General features: G+C 38.4%; 1 protein-coding gene across 1 annotated transcript in view; it reads left to right on the plus strand.

Annotated features, from left to right (window-relative positions):
* The first annotated feature begins 1,514 nt into the window (after positions 1–1,514).
* Positions 1,515–22,222, plus strand: part of pkd1l2a (polycystic kidney disease 1 like 2a) — a 42,190-nt gene continuing 21,482 nt past the window's right edge. Inside the window, exons 1-14 of the mRNA XM_065261410.2 lie at positions 1,515–1,842; positions 4,888–5,046; positions 5,303–5,494; positions 7,124–7,234; positions 7,807–7,954; positions 8,172–8,398; positions 8,822–9,229; positions 12,050–12,141; positions 12,579–12,729; positions 12,836–12,981; positions 21,052–21,231; positions 21,527–21,664; positions 21,736–21,891; positions 21,962–22,086. Of these exons, the coding sequence (XP_065117482.1) occupies positions 1,515–1,842; positions 4,888–5,046; positions 5,303–5,494; positions 7,124–7,234; positions 7,807–7,954; positions 8,172–8,398; positions 8,822–9,229; positions 12,050–12,141; positions 12,579–12,729; positions 12,836–12,981; positions 21,052–21,231; positions 21,527–21,664; positions 21,736–21,891; positions 21,962–22,086 (2,561 nt within the window). The remainder of the gene's footprint in view (positions 1,843–4,887; positions 5,047–5,302; positions 5,495–7,123; positions 7,235–7,806; positions 7,955–8,171; positions 8,399–8,821; positions 9,230–12,049; positions 12,142–12,578; positions 12,730–12,835; positions 12,982–21,051; positions 21,232–21,526; positions 21,665–21,735; positions 21,892–21,961; positions 22,087–22,222) is intronic.

Below are 22,222 nucleotides of genomic sequence, written 5' to 3' on the forward strand. Positions count from 1 at the left end.
CAGAATGGGAAAGAAATGTGATTTAAGCAATTTTGAGCGTGGCATGGTTCTTGGTGCCAGACTGGAATTTTCACGCACAACTATTTCTATGCTTTACAAAGCATGGTGTGAAAAGGGAAAAACATCCAGTATGCGGCAGTCCTGTGGGCAAAAATGCCTTGTTTATGCTAGAGGTCAGAGGAGAATGGGCCGACTGATTCAAGCTGATAGAAGAGCAACTTTGACTGAAAAACCACTCGTTACAACCGAGGTATGCAGCAAAGGATTTGTGAAGCCACACCACGCACAACTTTGAGGCAGATGGGCTACAACAGCAGAAAACCTCACCGGGTACCACTCATCTCCACTACAAATAGGAAAAAGAGGCTACAATTTGCACAAGCTCACCAAAATTGGACAGTTGAAGGCTGGATAAATGTTGCCTGGTCTGATGAGTCTCGATTTCTGTTGAGACATTCAGATGGTTGAGTCAGAATTTGGCATAAACAGAATGAGAACATGGATCCATCATGCCTTGTTTCCACTGTGCAGGCTGGTTGTGTAATGGTGTGGGGGATGTTTTCTTGGCACACTTTAGGCCCCTTAGTGCCAATTTGGCATCGTTTAAATGCCACGGCCTACTTGAGCATTGTTTCTGACCATGTGCATCTCTTTATGACCCCTATGTACCCATCCTCTGATGGCTTCTTCCAGCAGTATAATGCACCATGTCACAAAGCTCAAATCATTTCAAATTGGTTTCTTGAACATGACGATGAGTTCACTGTACTAAAATGCCCCCACAGTTACCAGATCTCAACCCAATAGAGCATCTTTGGGATGTGGTGGAACGGGAGCTTCGTGGCCTGGATGTGCATCCCACAAATCTCAATCAACTGCAGGATGCTATCCTATCAATATGGGCCAACATTTCTAAAGAATGCTTTCAGCACCTTGTTGAGTCAATGCCACATAGAATTAAGGCGAAAGGGGGTCAAACACAGTATTAGTATGGTGTTCCTAATAATCCTTTAGGTGAGTGTATATTGAAAGTAAAAGTATTATTTATTTTATGTGTTTTTATTTATTTATTTTATTTCATATATATACACATGCAATTCCTAATATTTGATAATTTTTTTGACAATTTATACTAAGTGACTACTTTAAAACTTAATAGAAACTAAATAGTTAATTTCAGGAGGAAGACAAACAAACAAATAACACTGTTTCCTAAATGCAACCATTTTGGATGCGCTTTGTTTTTGTGTCAGCACTTGCCTTATCTCCGTCTGCCCAGGCCGTGGACATATAATCCTTTATGCAGAATTATTTACACAAGGAACCAAATGCTCTGCAGTGGGATGCTTTGTCTCAGGGCATCACATCACAAAGCCCAGCACGCATGCAATCAAACCATTGTTAGCAGGTCTGCTGGCAACTCAGGACTGTTGTTTTGAGGGGGCAGACGTCAGTGGTCTTTAAATACAGAGGGATCGGGCCTCTTCTGTTCCTAGAACAGGTGAAGGGTGAAGATGGACAACCACAATCTCTACATTCTGTTTCTTACAACGACTCTTTGTGTTATTTCAGTTTGGAGTGATGATGATGAGGGTCTCTCCTGCCCAGAGCACCAAAAGTCCTTCGAAGGCTCCTGCTATGAGTTTGTGGGTCTGCAGCGGGGTTTTCTCAGCGCTCAGGCTTGGTGTGAACGAGGCGGTGGGCACCTGGCCTTCATTCAGAATGATGAGACCCAGCAATTTCTCCAAAAACACCTGCGGCCGGATCAGAGCTGGTGGATAGGACTAGCACCTTCCTCTAGCTTTGGACTCAACCTTACTTTGGACTCAGCTCCCACTGAAGGTTTGTTGTTTAGGTTCTGGAAGAAAGTTATCTTTTTAAAGGAATGTTTTTGTGAAATGCTTCAAAATTATAGCATGTTTTTGAACAAATTTAACAAATTGAATGGCTTCAACAGGAAGCTGGCAAATGTTAAATGCATATAAAAATTGGTTCTGGCGAGTAAACTTAAGCTGAGTTCATACTTTTGGTTAACTGATTTAAATAGAATTGTAAAAACAAATCATATATTATTACGTTTTGTTACAGGTGCGTTTCTTTGAGAGATCTATTTATTGCATATGATGCTGCGAGTGATCCAGTGACAGTGAAAACAACTAAATAAAATAAATAATAAAATAAAAATTTAACTAAAATGATTCATGCTAAAATTTTGTTTTGTGGCTGGATGGAAATGTTTATAGTTTTAAAAAATGTTCATAAAATGAATCATTGGCGTGTATAGCTAATACCAAGTTATTAATGATTTAAAGGAATAGTTCGCCCAAAAATGACAATTCTGGCGTTATTTACTTAAAATTGATTTCTGCTGAACACATAGGAAGATATTTGCAATCAAACAGGAACCAGGAGCACCATTGACTTCCATAGTAGAAAATACTATGGAAGTCAATGTTGCTCAAAAACAGTTTGGTACAAATTTATACAGGTAGAGGGAAAGTAAATGATATATAGGGTAAACTATCCCTTTAAGGATAAATGATTCCTCAACAAAATATGTAGATAGCACACAGACTGTTTAGATGTCGTATCTCTCCCGTCAGCTTGCTTTTCATGCAAAGACAAACTGTTTTTCCTGAATGCTAACATCATTACTGTCATTATATCATTACATGTCTTGTGTTATCTCTAAAGAACAGAAAGCTGTTAATGAGTCTGTGCTTAGACATCAATCTCTAGCTCCATAAAGACCCTTCCAGAGCACACAAACAAAAATCCTTTATGGCAGGACATTGCCCTGGCCCTTTTGCACGGCATTCATTTCAGTTTCTATTGATGGCTATTGTGGGCATCAAGAAACAGAGTCAAATTTTTGCCATTTATCATCTTAGTTCAGTCATATTGCTTAGAAGAAGTATTATGACTGGTTTAAAAAACTGTCCCTAAATGTAAATGATGTAGTGTACTCTCCCTTTAACTTGTTTTGGCATTGATGTGTTGTCTAGATAAATATCACATACCAGATTGTGTACAGTAACACATTTTTAAAAAAAATATTAAAAACCAGAATAATGTGATTTGATAGAAGTAAAACAAGCATTATACTTGATCTTTAGCTTCATTTGTGAACCTTTTAAACATTGCATTGCCAAAATTTGGTTGATATAATGAAAATACATAATTTATTTTGTGCTGTTTAATGAATACATTTACATTTATGCATTGGCAGATGCTTTTTACCGAGCACCTAAGGTGACAATGGAGTAAAAAAAAATCTAAAGTTTTGTGTCATGTGCTTACGTGAAAGTTTCGCGTGCCCATGAGAAACTTTTTTAAAAGTTTAGTTTTCCGGTTTCGTGATAGCGAAACTAAACTTTATTTAATATTTTCTCCATGTCCCCTTAGGGGCTCCGTAGCGTTTATCCAAAGCAATTTGCATTTTTTTTATCACTGTGTGATTCCTGGGTTTAAACATATGCCAGTGTTGGGGAAAGTTACTATCAAAAGTAATGCATTACAATATTAAGTTACTCCCAACTAATGCGTTACTTAGTTACTTTTCATGGAAAGTAATGCTAATGTAACTTTTTAGTTACTTTTGCGGTACTTTTTCTTGGCTGAGGCTTGATCTCTTTCAGGCCTTGCAGGTGTTTTTTATGACTGAAAAGTTCTGCATTCAGAAATTGCATAATTCGTCACAAAAATTTCGAGCTCTGGTGTGCCATCTCAGAGGCTGTTTACACTTGGCATTAACATGCGTTTTCGTCGATCGGTTCACAAGTGGACGACGTTAATGCCAGGTGTAAACGGTGTTCAAAACGTTTTGAGCTCGTCCACTTTCGACCACTTTCAACCACATCCAGAGGTAGTCGAAACCACTTTCGATCGGATCGCTTTGGAGTTGCGGAACGCAAATGTGGTTGAATGTGTTCGAACAGCCACACGCGACCGCCTTCTCTCCGCCCATTTATCTAATCTGAGGTAAACACAAGTTTTTCGTCTTTTTTTGACTTCTGGCGTGAGCATACGGTGAACAGCGCTATTTTTAGCCTTTCATTGATAAAACTACTGCGGGTGTTCTCCGTAGTTTCGTTTTGAAAGCGTGAAAGTTGCGCGATCCTATTTCATCAATTGCGCTGAAAATTCAGAGAAAGCTCCAACATATAAACATACAAAACACTGTGCAGCATGTATACTTGCTAAACAAGCAGCGGACTCCGACATAATATTAGTTTGTGTCCATATAAACTAAGCGTTTGAATGACAGCAGAGAGACTCGCCCACCGTCTCACGGACCGTCCCCTCACAGTATTCAGGACAGAAGCGGTCGAAAGTGGACAAAAGAGACAGATTTAAATACCAGGTGTAAACGTAATGTGTCTCTCTCGTCCACTTGTGATCCGATCGATGAAAACACATCTTTATAACAAGTGTAAACAGCCCCTCAGTTTCTGACTCAAACGGTTCCCACACAGGCGTTTACGCATAGAGTGCATAATGTGACTACATTTAGTTAAAGTAGATAATTTTTTAAATCAAAATAATTCAACTTAATTTAAATTAATTAAAATAATTTTTTGGAAAAGTAACTCAAATATTAATGTGTACATTTAAAAAGTAATGCATTACTTTAATCGTTACTTCAGAAACGTAATAAAGTAATATTATTAATGCACTTTACTTGTAATAAATACATTACCCCCAACACTGCGTATGACCTTTTGCGCTGCTAACGCAATGAGCTATACAGGAGTACTATGATTTAAAATGTTTACAAAATCCTTATCTAACTAGCTGCATGGATAAAATTACAATATCCATACCTTTATAATCCTATGCAAAACATTAACAGTAATTCAGATTGTGTTCGGATGCTTTGGTCTTCAGGTCTCTTATCCTGGCTGGATGGCTCGGACGTCAGTTTTTCCAGCTGGCTTGAAGACGCGTCACTGAATGCAAGCTGTGGATACATCAAGAAAGATTCAGGATTTCAATGGGACACCACCAGTAACTGTAGCCAGGAGCTCGACTTCATCTGCGAGTTTGGTTGGTCCCGTTTTATTCACAGCTGCTCCAAAAAATATTTAGACTTGGAAGCTGTTGAGTCACATTAATAAAGTATGGACAGGCATTGAATTGCAAACAAATGCATTTGGTAGACCTCTTCGTACTTCTTGCAAACGTCTGTTTGTGATGTCTTGAAAAAATATTTCCTTAACTAAAGCAATGACATTTGCGTGAATATACTTTTTGACGTGTACTGTATGTGTTTTTATCTTAATGGTTGTTGAATGTTTTTCAGAGTCTGGGCGTTCAATATCCTGCACTGATCATAATGCTACACTTCAGTGTGGCTCTGGTACGGTGATAGAGATAGATGAGAGCTTCTACGGCAGAAAAACACAGCATTACTGCAGGAACGATCACAGTCCGCCTAATGCTTCTTCACAGCAGGAGGAGTGCAGCTGGGTGAACACAGTAGATTCAGTATCTGGTACATACAATGCTAAACTCATACAACTGCATGTTTATCATAAAAATTGACTATAACATCAAGATCTTAATTTTCTTAAATGTGACCCTGGACCACAAAACCAGTCATAAGTCGCATGGGTATATTTGAAGCAATAGCCAACAATAAATTGTAGGGGAGAGCGGGGTAAGTTGTCACACTTTTCACACCGTCTAACATTTACTGAGCACCATAAATCACAATGGTATAAATCTCATACCAAATGAAAGAAGGAAGTCTTGGGCACATATGTTGTATTCCTAACATTTTCATATCTTATCTCTTTACAGAGTTGTAAACTGTTGAATAGAGAATGTTCACTTGTGACAATTTGCCCCATTGGCGGGTAAATTGTCACACTAGATTATTAAAAAAGAAGAACACCTTGTTTAATTGTTGATTTTAATATTTTGGGAATTAACTCTAGGGCTTTTCACACTGCACTTAACCCTGGGTTATCTTGATTCTGAACCCTGCTTTTAACCCTTTTGCAAGTACAAACAGTGTGAAACATGAAACAGATAATCCAGGATTCTGTTAACCCAGTGTTAACTGTTCTTAGTGTGAAAAGAATGTGATGACTTGCCCCAAGGTCATTGAGACAACTTGCCCCAAACTGACATGTGTGCTAATGTTGGCTAAATCTAAGGGTTAGCTCGACATAGCACGTCAGCTAAAGTAACAAAAGACACATTATTGTCTCCTCTGTTTTATGCAAAATAATAATTTGTAACATTCATACCTAAAAAAGTTGTATTGCATAAAATGTAAACTACATTTTTTTTTCTTTTAAACCAAAGAATAAGAAAGTTGTGCTAACATCAGATTAGAGCGGTCTTGACCATGCGAACACGAAGTTGACTATAGAGTTGTCTTTACACAAAGTGTCTGTTGGATTTTTGAGATAGTGCCTTTATAGTGTTTTAGTTATGAACAGTGTGACAACATACCAATGTGACAACTTACCCCGCTTTCCCCTACAGTGTGCGTCAAAATTATCATTTTTTTTATGCAAAAAATCATTAGGATATTAAGTAAAAAATCATGTTCCATGTAGATATTTTCTAAATTTCTTACCATAAATATATATAAAGAATATTTATTACAGTAATATGTGTTGCTAAGGACTTAATCCGGACAACTTTAAAAGAGGCAATTTACTCAATATTTCGATTTTTTTTGTACCCTCAGATTTCAGATTTTCAATCTATCCTAAGAAACCACATCAATGGAAAGCTTAATTATTTTGGCTTTCAGATGATATATAAATTTTATTATTCAAAAAATCTAAAGATCTATTACTGGTTTTGTGGTTCAGGGTCACAAATGGTATCTTAATTTTGATTTGGTATTTACAGTTTTTTTCAACCTAGCGTTGGGTTAAATTAACCCCAAAATATATATATATATATATTTGACACAATAATGGTTTAAAACAACCCTGCATTTTGGGTGGAAATAACTCTCCAATGGGTTGTGTTCATCCCTTTTTGACCCAATGCTGCACTTATATTTATATGTCTTTTTTTAGATAATGACTGAAAATACTGTAACACACAGTAAAACACACATTGTCGTTGTGTTCATATCACTTTTTCGTTTTCTGTTAAGAGAACTGCCATGGGCTCCAGGTGTGCCAGGCGTCTGTTGATGTCTCGTCTTTCGGAGAGCCGTGTCCTACCTATGGAAGCTACTTGTCAGTGGAATATCATTGCAAAGATGGTCAGATTTCTTTTTTTCCCATCCAGTATAAAGCTATCTTTAAATATATGACCCTGCATGTGAAAACCCAGCAACTTATTGTTTTCTACATAAAATCATTATACGTAAAGTACGTTCTGTGAAAACATAACCTTGATATCATAATATTAAGGTCATGTCAAAGATTGATATCAATGTGAAATCAAACTTTGACAGGATCAAAAATAATTCAATAATACATTACTGTTACAACTGCCTTATACACACACAGTAATGTTTCAATGGTGGTGAATAATAAAGTAATATTTATTTATGTAATATTGATAATGCTTCTTACATGCTATGCCAGTTTTGTCTCTTACGTATTATCTACGAACACACTTTGGCCTTTAAACACTCGATTTATTACACCAGTACGTGTTTCACTGCATGAACCCTGATGTGTTACATAAACAGGTCAGAGTCATTTCATAAAATAGATTCTGTTTAATATAAAACATTAACAATATATTCAAATTGTTTACATTTTTTTTTCCAAAGTTTGAATTTTGTCAAACAAACATTGACTTTGGTGTGATGTCTTGTCTTATCAGCTCTTTATCTGTTGGTGAGCAAAGTGGCCGCTGTCTTTGAAAATGTTTCCATTTCTGTGAAGTGGCTCTTAAATCCTTTTCAAGGCAACCTCACATGCACATTGACTGCAGGTGATGGGCACATTGTTGAGAATTACAATCCAGATGAGTAAGTTTTTCTTTTATGCACGTCACAACACTACATAACAATTTACATTTGTGCATTTGACAGGCGTTTTTATTTTATTTATTTTTTGTGACTCACAGTGCATTGTGGCTATACATTTTCAGTATGTGTTTTCCCCATGACATTTGCACTGCTTACCAACTGCAACACTTTATTAATATTTTGTAAGTTTACTGATAATCTGTGTAAAATCTTTTAGGATGAAGGATGTGGTCCATAAGTACAGTCAAGCTGGACTGTACACAGTTACAGTAGAGTGTAGTACCAGTGAATGGAACGTGGCCGCCCACAAGCGCATCACTATCCAGGAACCCCTCGGGGAGTTTGGGAAAATACAGTGTTACAGCCTGAATCAGTCCACTGACTATCCAAACTGCGGAGGGCTTTATAATAACCCATTATACATTGAACTGCAGTTAGATGCAGGTAAAAAGAAACATATTATTACACAAACAAATATACACCACTAATAAATACAGTAATGGCCAAAAGTGATGTCCGGGTGGGCATATTTGTACAATATTTATTTTAATGGACCTTCAGGTATAAGGCGTATGGTTTATAGATGGTTTCAGCAGTAACAACATAAACAAGCGGCTTTCGTGGTCAACACGTAACATCCGGTAAACTCCGCTAAGAATAAATAACAACAAAGTCCTTTTAAAGTAGTTTTTTATATAAAAAGCAAAATAAACAACACGTAGATTACCTAGGAAACCAAAACATTTGGCATCACCCATGACATCACTTTTGGCCGGACCTGTATAAAATATAATTTTGCAGGACAATATGTGCCTTACAAGACGACAAAATATGAAATTACAATAAAAAATTCTGACTCGCACCCAGGAACAAACGTCACCTACAAAATTCAGCAAGGACACACAGAGCTGGCCTCAACATCTGCCATCAAAGGACTCGTGCCTCATAACATCACCTTATCTCCAGGAGTACAGCAGCAGATGGGACCAGGCTGTCACCAGCTTACCATAGTGGCTCTCAATAATGTGACGAGCACAAATCAATCCACCAACCTGAAGCTGTGCTTGTTCGAGCCAGTGGAAGACCTCCGTGTGGTTGTGGACCCTGAGCACGACCAGTGTCCGGCCCATGCCCTGCATGTTAATGTTTCTCTGACTCGGGGCCCTCCGGTGTTACTGCATTTCCTGGTGTCTACAACCAATCACACTTTCTCAGAGAAACATGAGATGCAATACAGAGGTTCAGAGGTTTTCCGTATCTCAAACACAATACAAGGTACAGACACTACAGTAGATTTGCTTTCTGTGTTTTCAGTCTCCTGAGTTAATTCAACACAATCTAATGGCCATACGTAACTATTTGTGACCCTGTCTGTGAAGTCCAAGCTAAAGTCTCATAATCTCCCACCACTCTTACACCCTCTGCCAGCTTGTCTGTCTTTCATCCATGTATCTACCCGTCCGACTATCTGTCTGTATCATCCATCCATACATCTGTCTGTTTGCCTGTATGTTTATCCCTTTGTCTATATGTTTGTCAGTCTGTCTGTCTATATGTCTATCATCTGTCTGTCTATCTATTTGTCTGCCATCCGGCTGTCTGCCTGCCCCTCTATCATCCATGTATTTACCCGCCCGCCCGTCTTTCTGTATCATCCATCCATTCGTCTATCTGTTTGCCTGTCTGTCTGTCTATCCCTTTGTTTGTCTATCATCTGTCTGTCTCTCTATCCGTATGTTTATCTGTCTGTTATCCGACCTTCTGCCTGTCTCTCTGTCTGTCATCCATCTATCTACCCACCCGTCTATCTGTCTGTCTGTTTATCCGTCTGTCTATCTGTTTGTCTATTATCTGACCATCTGCCTGCCTGTCTGTCATCCATCTATCTACCTGCCCATCTGCCTGTATCATCCATCCATCCATCCATTTGTCTATCTGTCTGTCTATCCCTTTTTCTGTCTGTTTGTCTTGTTGTCTGTCTATCCATTTGTCTATCTGTGTGTCTGTTCTTTGAACGTCTGTCTGTCTGTCTGTTTGTCCGTCTGTCTATATCATCCATACATCCATTTGTCTCTCTGTTTGCCTATTTGTCTGTCTATCCCTCTGTCTGTCTGTGTCTTTCTGTCTGTCTAACCCTTTGTCTGTCTGTCTGTCTGTCTGTCTATTCCTCTTTCTGTCTGTGTCTGTCTGTCTATCCCTTTGTCTATCTGTCTGTCTGTCTCTCGACTTTCTGCCTGTCTGTCTTTCTGTCTGTCATCCATATATCTACCCATCTGTCTATTTGTCTGTCTGTCTGTCTGTCTGTCTGTTTGTCTATATCATTCATCCATCCATCTATTTGTCTGTCTGTCTGTCTGTCTATCCCTCTGTCTGTCTGTCTGTCTGTCTGTCTGTCTGTCTATCGTCTGTCTTTATCTTTATCCATTTGTCTATCTGTCTATCTGTCTGTCTGTCATTCGACCCTCTGCCTATCATCCATCTGTCTAACCCTTTGTCTGTCTGTCTGTCTTTCGTCTGTCTCTCTATCCATCTGTTTATCTGTCTGTCTGGCTTTTGACTGTCTGCCTGCCTGTCTGTTTGTCTGTCTATTTCATCCATACATCCATTTGTCTGTCTGTCTGTCTGTTTATCCCTCGGTCTGTCTGTGTCTTTCTGTCTGTCTGTCTAACCCTTTGTCTGTCTGTCTGTTTGCCCATCTGTCTGTCTATCCCTCTGCCTGTCTGTCTGTCTGTCTGTGTCTGTCTGTCTATCATCTGTCTTTATCTCTATCCATTTGTCTATCTGTCTGTCTGTCATTCGATTCGACCCTCTGCCTATCATCCATCTATCTACCCATTTGTCTGTCTATATCATCCATACATCCATTAATCTGTCTGTCTGTGTCTTTCTCTCTGTCTAACCCTTTGTCTGTCTGTCTATCGTCTGTCTCTCTATCCATCTGTTTATCTGTCTGTCTGGCATTTGACTGTCTGCCTGCCTGTCTGTTTGTCTTTTTGTCTGTCTATATCATCCATACATCCATTTGTCTGTCTGTCTGTTCATCCCTCTGTCTGTCTGTGTCTTTCTGTCTGTCTGTCTGTCGAACCCTTTGTCTGTCTGTCTGTCTATCATCTGTCTGTCGCTCTATCCATCTGTCTATTTGTCTGTCTATCTATATCATTCATCCATCCATCTATTTGTCTGTCTGTTTGCCTATCTGTCTGTCTATCCCTCTGTCTGTCTATCATCTGTCTTTTTCTCTATCCATTTGTCTATCTGTCTGTCTGTCATTCGACCCTCTGGCTATCATCCATCTATCTACCCATTTGTCTGTCTATATCATCCATACATCCATTCATGTATGTCTGTCTGTCTGTTTACCCCTCTGTCTGTCTGTGTCTTTCTCTCTGTCTAACCCTTTGTCTGTCTGTCTGTCTGTCTGTCTGTCTGTCTATCGTCTGTCTCTCTATCCATCTGTTTATCTGTCTGTCTGGCATTTGACTGTCTGCCTGCCTGTCTGTTTGTCTTTTTGTCTGTCTATATCATCTATACATCCATTTGTCTGTCTGTTTATCCCTCTGTCTGTCTGTGTCTTTCTGTTTGTCTAACCCTTTTTCTGTCTGTCTGTCTATCATCTGTCTGTCGCTCTATCCATCTGTATATCTGTCTGTCTGTTACTGTCTGCCTGCCTGTCAGTTTGTCTGTCTATATCATCCATCCATCCATCCATCCATTCGTCTATCTGTTTGTCTATCTGTCTGTCTGTCTGTGTCTGTCTGTCTGTCTTTCTATCTATCCATATGTCTGTTTGTCATCTGACCATCTGCCTGCCTGTCTGTCATCGATCTTTTTACCCGCCCATCTGTCTGACTATATCATCCATCCATCCATTTATCTGTCTGTTCTGCCTATCTATCTGTCTATCCGTCTCTCTGTCTATCCCTCTGTGTGTTTGTCTGACTGTCTATCATCCATCCATTTGTCATATTTTATGAGGAGGCTTATTCATATGAATTCATACAAATTCAAACTAAATCACCATGACGTAAACTAGCTGTTTTCATGTGATTAAGTTGGTAAATCCTGACCCAGATTTTTTTTCTTCATTTCATTTAGGTACATTTAATGTCATGGTCAGAGCAGAAAATAACTTCTCAGTCGTGGAAATCGATGGTGGAAACACAACTGTTTATTGCCACAAAGAAAGGGTAAATAAGCATGAAGGAGATATAGTACACTGTTAAAAAAGGTCAAAATATGTAACCCAGCTGTCACTGGGGCAGTATCTTTTAAAAAAGTCCTAGTATTAAAGGGTCTCCTTTGACATTACCATAGGTAGTGTATTACATTAACTATAAATGGATCCAACTAAGGTCTGGACCACCAGAAAGTGTCTAAATACTTTTTTTCTTAATTTTTAACATTATATTTTGTTTGCTAATGTAAAATAAACTTTTCACCTTTTTTTAGCTTTATTACTTTTCGGTGTCACTGCACTATAATCAATATTTTTATTTACATCAATACAATAAATAATGTAATTTGATAAAATCCTTATCAGTTCTCTCTGTTTTTCAGCTATCAAGTGTAACTCGCGTGGATCTACTTAATAAACTGTTCTGGTTGTTTCTATCTTCTTCCACAGACTACAGTATCTCCACCTGTCTCAAATCCACCCTCTTGTATCATAAGCCCTCTTATGGGTGATGTTCTCTCACCCTTTAATATCACCTGCTCTGTGGATCCATCTTTTTGTGAAGCCGGGCCCTGTACATACTGCTTCAAAACAAACCGTGGTGAGGAGTTTTTCATTCTGCATTTATCTCTTATTATAAGGTTATTGGTCAACTTGTTGAAAGGGTGTATAAAGGTTAACCCAGTGTACTTTGACTTGTTTTTCAGGTAACTATTTCTACTGTGGCGTTGAGCCTGCAGTGACGTCGCTTTACCTTCCTCTAGGGGATGAACACAGTAACTACATGCTGATGGTGGATATTACTGTTACAAACACTGCTGGTGTTGCTGTTAACTCAACTATAACTACTTGGGTTTGTAGGCATTTTTATTTGTTTATTAGCATCTTTTTCTATCTAAGCTAAAGATGTAGCCCATAAAATGCCATGTCTTATTTCAAGCCAAGGTTGGGTAAAATATGGACAAAAGTCCTACACCTTCTATCTGACTATCTATCAACTGTCTGTCTGTCTGTCTGTCTATCTATATGTCTGTATGATGGATGATAGACAGACAGACAGACAGACATTTGGATCTGTCTCTATCCATCTGCCTGTCTGTCTATTTATCTGTCTGTCATCCCTCTTTCTGTCTATCATCCGTCTGTCTGCCTGTCGGTCGGTCTGTCTATCGATCTGACTTTCTCTCTGTGTGTGTGTCTGTCTGTCTGTTTCTGCCTGCCTGTCTGTCTGTGTTTGTCATCTATCCACCTGCTCATCTATCGTCTGTCTGTCTGTCTATCATCCATCTGTCTGTCTGTCTGCATGCCTGTATGTCTATTATCAACCTACAGTATTTATCTATCCATCCATCTGTCCATCTGCTTGTCTGTCTATCTATCTGTTTGTCTGTCTGTCTGTCATCGGTCCATCTGTCTGCCTGCCTCCATGTCTGTCTATCCTCCCTCCAACTGTCTTTCTTTCTGTCTGCCTGCTTGTCTGTCATTCATCCATCCATCCGTCATTCATCCATCCATCCATCCTCTTGCCAGTTTGTCGGTCTGTCTGTCTAGCTGTCTTTCTCTCTGTGTGTGTGTGTCTGTCTGTCTGTCTGTCTGTTTCTGCCTGTCTGTCTGTGTTTGTCATCTATCCACCTACTCATCTATTGTCTGTCTATCATCCATCTGTCTGTCTGTCTGCATGCCTGTCTGTCTATTATCCATCTACAGTTTTTATCTGTCCATCCATCTGTCCATTTGCTTGTCTGTCTATTATTCTGTTTGTCTGTCATCCATCCGTCTGTCTCCCTGCCTCCCTGTCTGTCTATCCTCTATCCAACTGTCTTTCTTTCTGTCTGCCTGCTTGTCTGTCAGTCATTCATCCATCCGTCTGTTTGTCTGTCATCCATCTGTCTGTTTGTCATCCATCCATCTGTCTGCCTGTCGGTCTGTCTGTCTAGCTGTCTTTCTCTCTGTGTGTGTCTGTGTGTGTGTGTGTGTGTGTGTGTGTGTGTGTGTGTGTCAGTCTGTTTCTGCCTGTCTGTCTGTGTTTGTCATCTATCCACCTGCTCCTCTATCGTCTGTCTATCAACCATCCGTCTGTCTGTCTATCATCCATCCATCTGTCTGTCTTTCATCCATCTGTCTGTCTGTCTGCAGGCCTGTCTGTCTATTATCCATCTACAGTTTTATCTGTCCATCCATCTGTCTATCTGCTTGTCTGTCTGTCTATCTGTTTGTCTGCCTGCCTCCCTGTCTGTCTATCCTCCATCCACGTGTCTGTCATCCATCCATCCATCCTCCTGCCAGTCTGAGTCTGCCTGCCTGTCTGTCTGTCATTCATCCATACCTCCATTTGTCTGTCTGTCTGTCATCCATCAATCCATCCTACTGTCAGTCTGTCTGTCATCCATCCAACTGTCTTTCTTTCTGTCTGTCTGTCATTCATCCATCCATTAATCTGTCTGTCTGTCTGTCATCCATGCATCCATATTTCTCTCTGTCTGTCTGTCTGTCTGTCTGTTTGTCTATCTATCTATCTGTCTATCATTCATCCCTCTATATGTCATCATGCCTGTCTATCATCCATCTACAGTATTTATCTATCTATCCATCCATTCCTCCATCTATCTATCTATCTATCTATCTATCTATCTGTCTGTCTGTCATCCATCCATCCATCTGTCTGTGCCTGTCTGTCTGTCTGTCTGTATGTCTATCATCCGTCCGTCCTTCCTTCCTATGAAGGTATATTTGGTGCAAAACAACTGCACAACTGTGACAGTGGAATTTGTATTTGTAGAGATTATCCACACATGTGTATCAGTAAACTTGAAGTCACAGAGGACGAGATGCAAACTTGTAGATTTTTTTTCTTTCCCTCAAATACAACACAACAGTTACACATTCACAAATCCTTCAGTGCAGCTGCACAAATCCCATTTTACAAATCACAGATTAAGAAACTCACAAGTTCAAATTTTTTGCTACAATTGATGCAGTAAATATGGTGCATAACCTACTTGAACGCCTGCATCAAATAATGTGAAGTCACACACAAATTTTGTACATTCGCAAAATCAGTTTGTGCATCTGTGCGATGAGACTTGCATGTGTGTACAATTTATTTTTCACAAATATTTTTTTATTTTTTTAATATTTTCTAGCCCAAACACAAGTACATAAATACAACTGCTTGAATCTGCTGCTACGAGTTTAAACACTCTTTGTCATGTGCTCTCTCTCTTCTGCACCAAATATCTCGAGATAAATGGTGCGAAAGTGATTTGTATACCTGTAGGCTTTGGCGAGCACTGTTCAGCACTGCCCACCAGGTGGCGCCCCTGACACTCACTGAAGCAGAGTTTATTACAGTTTTTCTCCATTGGTTTGGCTCATTTCTTGAAACAGAAATTACATTCTCAAAACAACATGGACAAACCTCCAAACCACTTGGCAAGTGTTCACAACAGAATTGAATTTCTCATTCATTTCATCAAATTGCAAATGTCTAAGTAGATGTCTCAATAGCTCAGTACATCTTTGCAACTGATTAAGTACAGGTAGCCTACATTTAGCACAATTTCCAAGTGAATAGATCTTGTTGATCTAAACTGATTGGTTGATTCTCAGTCTAATGGTTGTTCACACCAAAATGTGTCAGCGTCATTTCATTGTATAAGTCATCACATGCACAATAGTCTGTTCAATTGGCAAAATTAGTCAAGAACATAATACCATGAATAACATATATGAATGCCTTGAACATTTGATAAATTTATTACAGCAATTGACAGTCAGGTACAACTAAAACTTGACCAACAAAGTAGGAGTTTACGCTTTTGTAGAGAATAATGGCATTGGAAGGAAACAAGGCCCCTCACATCCTCGTGTTTGTGGATGAAGCTGGCTTCAACCTGGCCAAGGGCCGAAGACGTGGCCATAAAATGATTGCCCACCTGGCCACGGTGGATGTCCGAGTGATGCCATATCTGAGAATGGTGTGGCCACTCACATCCCCAGTCTTGGCCCATACTATACACAGATGCTCCTCATCTTCTTGGACCGCCTTCATTTTGATTTGATCCCTCAAAATGAGAAAGGTCTCGTCGGGCCTCACCTACCACAATATGTCATTGTATGGGACAATGTGAATTTCTACAGTGGCCTGCTAATCAGAGACAGGTTCACTACTCATGCAAGGATGGTCATGGTGTTCCTACCACCTTACTCTCCTTTCCTCAATCCTATTGAGTATTTCTCCTCTAGGAGGTAGAAATATATGAGCATAGGGCTCAAAATCAAAGGTCCCTGCTCCATGATGAACGCTGCGTGTTAGGATATTACAGGAGATCAGTGTAGGGGATGGTTGCGACAGGCACGCCGTTTTGTTCCCTCGTTGCATCGCAAGGGAGAATAATACACTGTGATGTGGATGATAATCTGTGGCCAGACAGACAGCAGCGTGTGGATGGTCAGGAGGGTGAGGATGGTGGCCAAAAGAGGAAGGGTGAGGACAGCGACCAGTGAAGAAATGTTAGTTCTGAAACTCCCGCATTATTTACAGCAGGCTGCATATAATTTTCATTGTTTTTTGTGTTTATATTAGAGTATATTATGCTTTAAATATTTTATTTTGGTCTGGTGTATGGAAGTTACTTTTTGTGTGAATAAAAGTCGTTACAATTTCCTTGGCAGTGTGAGTGCAATGTGTGGTGTCAAACCTTGGATGCTACTCTTCCCTAAAATAATATTTTTTTTCAGTTTTATACACAATTGTATTCTGTTAGCTAGAAAAATACAGTACAGTAACCATTGTCAATAAAGGCTAAAACTGAAAGGTGGACATAAGAGATATTTCAATGGTCCCCTGCCATAGTGACAAAACATCTAAACATTTCGACTTGCAGTGCTTACACAATGCCAAAGGGACGATGCATTTTGGGGGCACTGACTGTTAAAATGAGAAGGATATTTAGTTTTGACACATGAGTGAACTATTTTGGGAGAGGTATGAGCTTTTGCAGGTGAACCATGGTGTTGTGCCGAACCATCCACTTTATTTTGACAAAAGCACCAAGAGTGTTGAGAACGTCCGGTCTGTTTCAAGAAATGAGGCAAAGCAGTTGAGAAGGATATTTGCCATTTTTGTGGCACTGACTCTTTATATGGGAAAGGAATTTAGTTTTGAAGCATGAGAGAACAGTTTTGGGAAATATATGAGCTTTTGCAGGCAAGCTATAGTGTTGAGCTGAACTGTAAGACTGTTTTGCCAAATTATCTTAGAATTTTGAGAATGTAATTTCTGTTTCAAGAAATGAGCCAAACCAATGGAGAAAAACTGTAATTACCACCAATGTTTCAGCAAAAGTAAATCACCTTTATCAAGGTATTATTTTCACCAAGCGGAGAACAATATAAATGGGAGTGCTAATTATAGACACATCAATGTAATTACATACAATATTCCAATGATTCATTAGTAAACAAAATATAAGTTCCATAAATTTCAAACCATCAATATAAGTAGATTAAAAAATACAAGCAGCAAATACACACATTTTAACTTTAAATAAGATACCAAATGATGTAAGTCCCATTCATTTTTAATATCATAATACCTATAAAAACAACCCAAATCAAAATCTACTTTTAAACCATGTGTGCCAATGTTCACATTTAATATACCTAAAAGGCCTCCTGTCTAAGTAAAAATTGGTCAAACTCACCTCACCTCACCTTCTAGATGGAAATCCCCTCTCAATTCCTATACAATAATGAAGTAATAGGATGATTAAGTTCAGCAAAATGCAGTGCTAATGGCAGGTTCATATTTCTGCATATTATTGCACTCTGATGTTTTGTGATGTGTGTTTTATACTCTCTATTTGTTTTTCCTACATATGATTTACCACAGTGACATGTTATCAAATAAATAAGCTTGTATTTGTTTGGGGGTGAATCCCAAAGATATTTCCATATCATTAAGATTCTTAATAAAATCATTTGGTCCCTTATATATTATTTTTAGACTTTATATATTACATTTGACCTTAAGGAAGACTTTTCTTCAATGTTAACGGATGATAACTGTCACAGGAAGGCAAGACATGGCAAGATGAGTGGATCCAAATGCAGTTTCTAAGTGTATTAAATCCAAAAAAGGTACAGGAGCACAGGCAAGAACACGAACAGTAACACATGACAGGAATCAACCAACATAAAACAACGGCTGACAAACAGGCAATCAACAGGCAGGGTAATTAAACGTGACAAGAACCAATGACAGAACAGAAACAATTAATTACTATGGAAACAGATGGGCAGTGGGTGGAGTATGAATTAATGTCCATGGCAACAAAAAAGGGGGCGGGGCAACAAAGGAACAAGAGGGAAATAGGGCAGACACAGACAGGACTCTTGACCTTGGCCGTACCCACCATCGAGGTCCGGACTGTTTTAGTGAGTATCATAGTAAACTACTGATTATGTCTTAATATGTCTTCCCAATGTAAACATTTTATTACATTCTGTCTTAAAGCCTAATAAACATTACCTGTTGAAGTCATTAAAGTTACTTAAATAACAAAAGAAGAGAAAATCACTCACTGGTCCTGACTGTAACTTCGTAAAAAAAGATTAATCCATATTTAATTTTAAATAAATATCTTTTTTTGCCAACAATCCTTAATGTTGAGCTCTGCTCTTTGAAGTAAGTTGGTTTATTATTGGTTTATTATGCAAGTTCAGCCTTGCATTATGTTTGTATCTTACAGTTAGTATAATGCATGTAATGAATTCAGGGCAAGAAGAATATTGATCTAAGGGTAATGTGAAGTATTATAATAATTACAAATCGTTTTCTTTCATGGGATATGGACCCCTTAAAAAAGCCTTGGACACCCCATTTATAAAATTCTAGTCCTGCCACTGGATTATTGATGTTGTATTTCAGCATATTAATAAGTGTGTGCATATTGTGAATGAATTTAATAAACAAATTCTTGATAGCCTTTGGTTAATTCACTAAACTGATCCTATATTCAGTTAGCCTATGTTTACTTAACTGACAGTGCCCAGGATGGTAACATAATTATTTCAATGTCTTACTAATAAACAACACAAGTCTTGCGCATACTGACATTGTTTGAAATCTATAGTTATTCGATTCTTTGGTTTTCTGATGTGTTATAATTCATATATGTAGAGCAGAGAAATAAGAATTTTTTTCCTGGCGTGCATGCCCTAAAAAAATACATATGGACCTCGGTATTTATAAAATCCTGTGTACGGCCCTGCTCACGACAATAAGAATCCACTCTCAATAGTGTATTACGAGCTGTAGGTTTTTTAATCGGATCCCTATATAAACAATTACGAGCTATCCACAAGTCTAAAAAGCTGATTTGATTTGGGTTAGCATCCAAAGTAAATGTTAAGAAATCAGAACAACTGTTTAGATAATAATAAAAAGAATTTAGTTGTTCAGTAACCCGATTAAAAAAGACAGAAATAATAATCCAAATTAGTATATTAGAAGAAAAAGCATGATTTAAATACACATATTTTTCTTCAAAAAAAGGTTATTTTGCAAAAGAAATCACAAACGTTCTTTCCATGGCCCCACCTCCTGTTTGAATTAAAAATTAGTCTGAAAAATAAAATAATTTGTTTTATGATATTAAAAATGAATGGGACTTACATAATTTGGTATCTTATTTAAATGTAGGCCTATGTGTGTATTTGCTGCTTGTATTTTTTAATCTACTTATATTGATGGTTTGAAATTTATGAAACTTATATTTTGTTTACTAATGAATCATTGGAGTATTGTATGTAATTACTTTCATGTGTGTATAATTAGCACTCCCATTTATATTGTTCTCCACTTGGTGAAAATAATACCTTGATAAAGGTGATTTACTTTGCTGAAACATTGGTGGTAATTAATAAACTCTGCTTCAGTGAGTGTCTGGGGCGCCACCTGGTGGGCAGTGCTGAACAGTGCTCGCCAAAGCCTACAGGTATACAAATCACTTTCGCACCATTTATCTCGAGATATTTGGTGCAGAAGAGAGAGCACATGAAAAAGAGTGTTTGAAACTCGTAGCAGCAGATTCAAGCAGTTGTATTTATGTACTTGTGTTTGGGCTAGAAAATATTAAAAAAATAAAAAAAATTTGTGAAAAATAAATTGTACACACATACAAGTCTCATCGCACAGATGCACAAACTGATTTTGCAAATGTACAAAATTTGTGTGTGACTTCACATTATTTGATGCAGGCGTTCAAGTAGGTTATGCACCATATTTACTGCATCAATTGTAGCAAAAAATGTGAACTTGTGAGTTTCTTAATCTGTGATTTGTAAAATGGGATTTGTGCAGCTGCACTGAAGGATTTGTGAATGTGTAACTGTTGTGTTGTATTTGAGGGAAAGAAAAAAAATCTACAAGTTTGCATCTCGTCGTCTGCGACTTCAAGTTTACTGATACACATGTGTGGATAATCTCTACAAATACAAATTCCACTGTCACAGGTGTGGACTTGTTTTGCACCAAATATACCTTCATACCTTCCGTCTGTCTGTCATCCATCCATCCATCCATCTGTCTGTCGTCCGTCCGTCTGTCTGCCTGCCTGTCTGTCTGTCTATCATCCATCCATCCATCCGTCTATCTATCTGTCTTTCTGTCTGTCTGTCTGTCTGTCTGTCTTTCTGTCCACATTTACATATCTGTCCCTGGTTGTCTTTCTATGTCTGTCTGTCAACCATTTGTCCATCCGTTAATTTGTCTGTCATCCATCCATGAATTCATCTAAACGTAAATGTATCTAAATCAACGAGTTTATCTAAATTTAGAAATGTATACATTTATCTAAATCAATTAGGATTTTGATAAAAATAAATTTATTTTACACTTGAAATTTATGTTACATTGCAGGTAAATGAGACTGTTAAGTCCACAATTGGAGATCTTCAGGCGTTGGTTTCCAGCCAGGTATCTCAGCTACAGGAACAGGGTCGCCTGACAGGTGCAGCTCTGGCACAAATGTTCACATCTGTTTCCAACAGACTGAACGATGCGTTGCCTGACGAACAAGATAAAAGTTTCAAAAAAGAGGTAACCTACAAAGAATGAGGAGCTCAGATGCAAAATCCACCTCCATCAAAAATGAGAAAATTATATTAACCGAATGCTCGCGGCACATATTATACGGTCATCAAATACTTTTGCTTTAAATCTACAGCCACAGGTCAATCAGAAATACTGGTTTGTTGGCAGAATTCATTAAGATTTCCAAGAAAACATGTCAGACGAACTTAGAGGATTTTGCATCTGAACTCTTCATATGTTTTATATGTACAGTATTCTCACTTTAACCTGGAATAACTAAACATGTCTCTTCTGACTAAAGCTGAGACAACAAATGTTGGAAAGTATGAGCGTTGCCATAAACATCAAACCACCGAGGAACACAGCAGAAGTTCAGATGAGCGCTGATGCTGTCTCAGGACTCACAACTCAAGGAGATGAGTTAACAGAGACCGCTCAGGTACTTCTTAACTAATCCAATCATTTGACAGGGTTGCAATATCTCTTCTAACTCATCTCTCCCATCTCCAGTTACAGGCTAGTTCAGTATTAACAAACCTCAGTCAGTCTCTGGTTTATTTGACTCATTCTGGTGAGGAATCCTCTGAGCAGGTGATGCAAGCGGCCACACCGATTATCGATGGTGTCAGTAACATCCTCAAAGTTTCTTCCAGCACAGATGAACAGGTATTTCTCAACACTTCAAGTCCTAATCTGTGTGATTTAGTAAAAAACAACACTTATTTTTCACTTACAGAGTGAAATCTCCAGTCATCTATTGAACACGGTGGGAAACGTTCAAAGTGCCTTGTTGGCTGGGAAGAAAGTCGACGAGGAGCCGACCATTCTGAGCACTTCAGTGATGGGTTTATATGTCAACAGGTGATTTTATTTCGATGTTTGAAAGTCAGTGAAACGTTATTTGTAAACCATTTAAATTTAGAAATGTGACACATTTCAAAGTCAAACAGGATTTGACCTAAATTTAGACATTACCTAAATCACAATTTCAGATTTT

This window comes from Paramisgurnus dabryanus, chromosome 2 (assembly GCF_030506205.2).
Source record: "Paramisgurnus dabryanus chromosome 2, PD_genome_1.1, whole genome shotgun sequence".
Classification (NCBI taxonomy): domain Eukaryota; kingdom Metazoa; phylum Chordata; class Actinopteri; order Cypriniformes; family Cobitidae; genus Paramisgurnus; species Paramisgurnus dabryanus.